This window comes from Myotis davidii, unplaced genomic scaffold (genome assembly GCF_000327345.1).
Source record: "Myotis davidii unplaced genomic scaffold, ASM32734v1 scaffold78, whole genome shotgun sequence".
Lineage (NCBI taxonomy): Eukaryota > Metazoa > Chordata > Mammalia > Chiroptera > Vespertilionidae > Myotis > Myotis davidii.
The window spans coordinates 3,770,641-3,772,592 of NW_006290305.1; the positions used below are offsets into that span (position 1 = coordinate 3,770,641).

At 39.7% G+C, this 1,952-nt stretch overlaps 1 protein-coding gene across 1 annotated transcript in view; it reads left to right on the forward strand.

Moving 5' to 3' along the window:
• Nucleotides 1-1,952, forward strand: part of PIEZO2 (piezo type mechanosensitive ion channel component 2) — a 336,655-nt gene that overhangs the window by 321,803 nt on the left and 12,900 nt on the right. Inside the window, exon 49 of the mRNA XM_015563603.1 lies at nt 741-888. Coding sequence (XP_015419089.1) covers nt 741-888 — 148 coding nt within the window. The remainder of the gene's footprint in view (nt 1-740; nt 889-1,952) is intronic.

The following is a 1,952-nucleotide window of genomic DNA, read 5'->3' on the forward strand; positions in this document are numbered from 1 at the left end:
GCTGCCTGCACTGATCCAGCTCCTGGGCCCACAGCCCCACTTGTCCCTCAGCCAGTTGGTCATGGGGTAGTCATGGCAGCCCTGAGGCTGGGCGTTCCGCTCGGCTGAGAGAGAGAGAGAAAGACCTCATAGACACAGACAATGGAATGGTGATTACTGTGACTACCAGAGGGAAAGGGGGGTGGGAGAGATAGAACAGGGTGAAGGGGGATAAATGGTGATAGAAGATAGACACAGACAATGGCATGGTGATTACTGTGACTACCAGAGGGAAAGGGGGGTGGGAGAGATAGAACAGGGTGAAGGGGGATAAATGGTGATAGAAGGAGACTTGACTTGGGTTGGGAAACAGGGGAAAAAAGAAAAACTTTCATTTACAATAACATCAAAACAATAAAATACTTAGAAATACATTTAACCAAAGAAGTGAAAGATTTGTACAATTTCTTATAAAAGAAATTGAAGAAGACACCTTTAAACACTTAAAAAGGGAATACCAGTTTGTTAAGACCATCAGCCAAAAAACAAAAAGAAAGAAAAAAGGAATGGAAAATACCAATTCATTTATTAGACTTCTAATGAAAAGCAGTTGTATTCCAAGTTGGATTTTACCATAAGGGTCACCTTGAGAATTTTTTCTAAGATCTCAGAGCTAAAACAACTGCATGAGTTCCCAGGGTTAGCTGGATATTGGGGGCCATCCCAGAACTGTCTCTCTAACAAGATGTGGTTTCTGCCAGGTTCCGCCTTGTTCCATTTTTGACTGAGCTAAGGGCTGTGATGGACTGGGTGTGGACAGACACGACCTTGAGCCTCTCCAGCTGGATCTGTGTGGAGGACATCTATGCTCACATATTCATCCTGAAGTGTTGGCGGGAGTCGGAAAAAGTAAGCCAATAAAAATGCCTTATCCCTATTTGTCTCTCTTAGATACAGACTGGTTATAAGATTAATGTGAACTTTTGCAAGTTTTGTGGCCAAATAAATGGAGACAGGGACAAAACTACTAGGATTTATAAATGTCCTATTGATTTTCACCCCACTAGAGTAGGGAATTTTGGACATACTGCTGTCTTAGCAATAGCATCCAGATGTGTTCGTCTTTTGGCCACTTTGTATTATAGTTATTTTTAAAAGAAGAAATTATATATTGCTGTGTGACTCAATAATTCTTAAATGACTCATTGGGGAACAGGAGGAAATTTGCTCTGGTGGAGAAAAGTGGGGTGAGGTAGCTTGGACTCAGGCTCACCACCTGATGTCCTTTTTGATGAGGGACAGACAATGTCACTGCTTTGTGCCAAGGAAATTGAAGTGCAAATACTTGATTATTCTTCCAGGTTGAATGTTAAGGTTAAAAATAGAATTGCAATTATTTATAGGGTTCTCAAGTTCAATGTATGAAGCAGGAATCTCTTGCATAATAACAATAGAAATACTCAAGCAACATTAACTGAGGTGGTGTGAAATGTATTTTTTTCTCATCTCTTTGAAAAAGTCCCCTCTAGTCCATGGAATCTCTGTATTCTGCAGTTTTTCTGAGAATTTTAGCTTTGTAGTCATGGGGCCATTTGTACCTCTGTGTTTCTGGCATTTGTGGCAGTGAAGGAGTGAGGCTGGGAGTATACTTGTATTAGCTTTTCCTGATTTTTAAGGTACAAGGGAATTGATATAAGAACAGAATATGAGAGCCAATCTACCAAAGGGACATAGAGGGTAGAAATAAGGGTGACAAAGGGTCTGGAAATCATATGAAAACAAGGAGGAAGAACCAAGAATTATTTAGTCTGAAGAATTATTTAAAAAATGGGGGAGGGGGCAGACAAACTATTTAAAATATTAGAAAATAAATTATAATTTCTAATTAAGTTGTAAGATCCAAGAAAAGTAGACAAAAGATCCAGTAAGTCGCGGTGGAACATAAAGATCTTCCTAAAAATCACAGAAAAGAA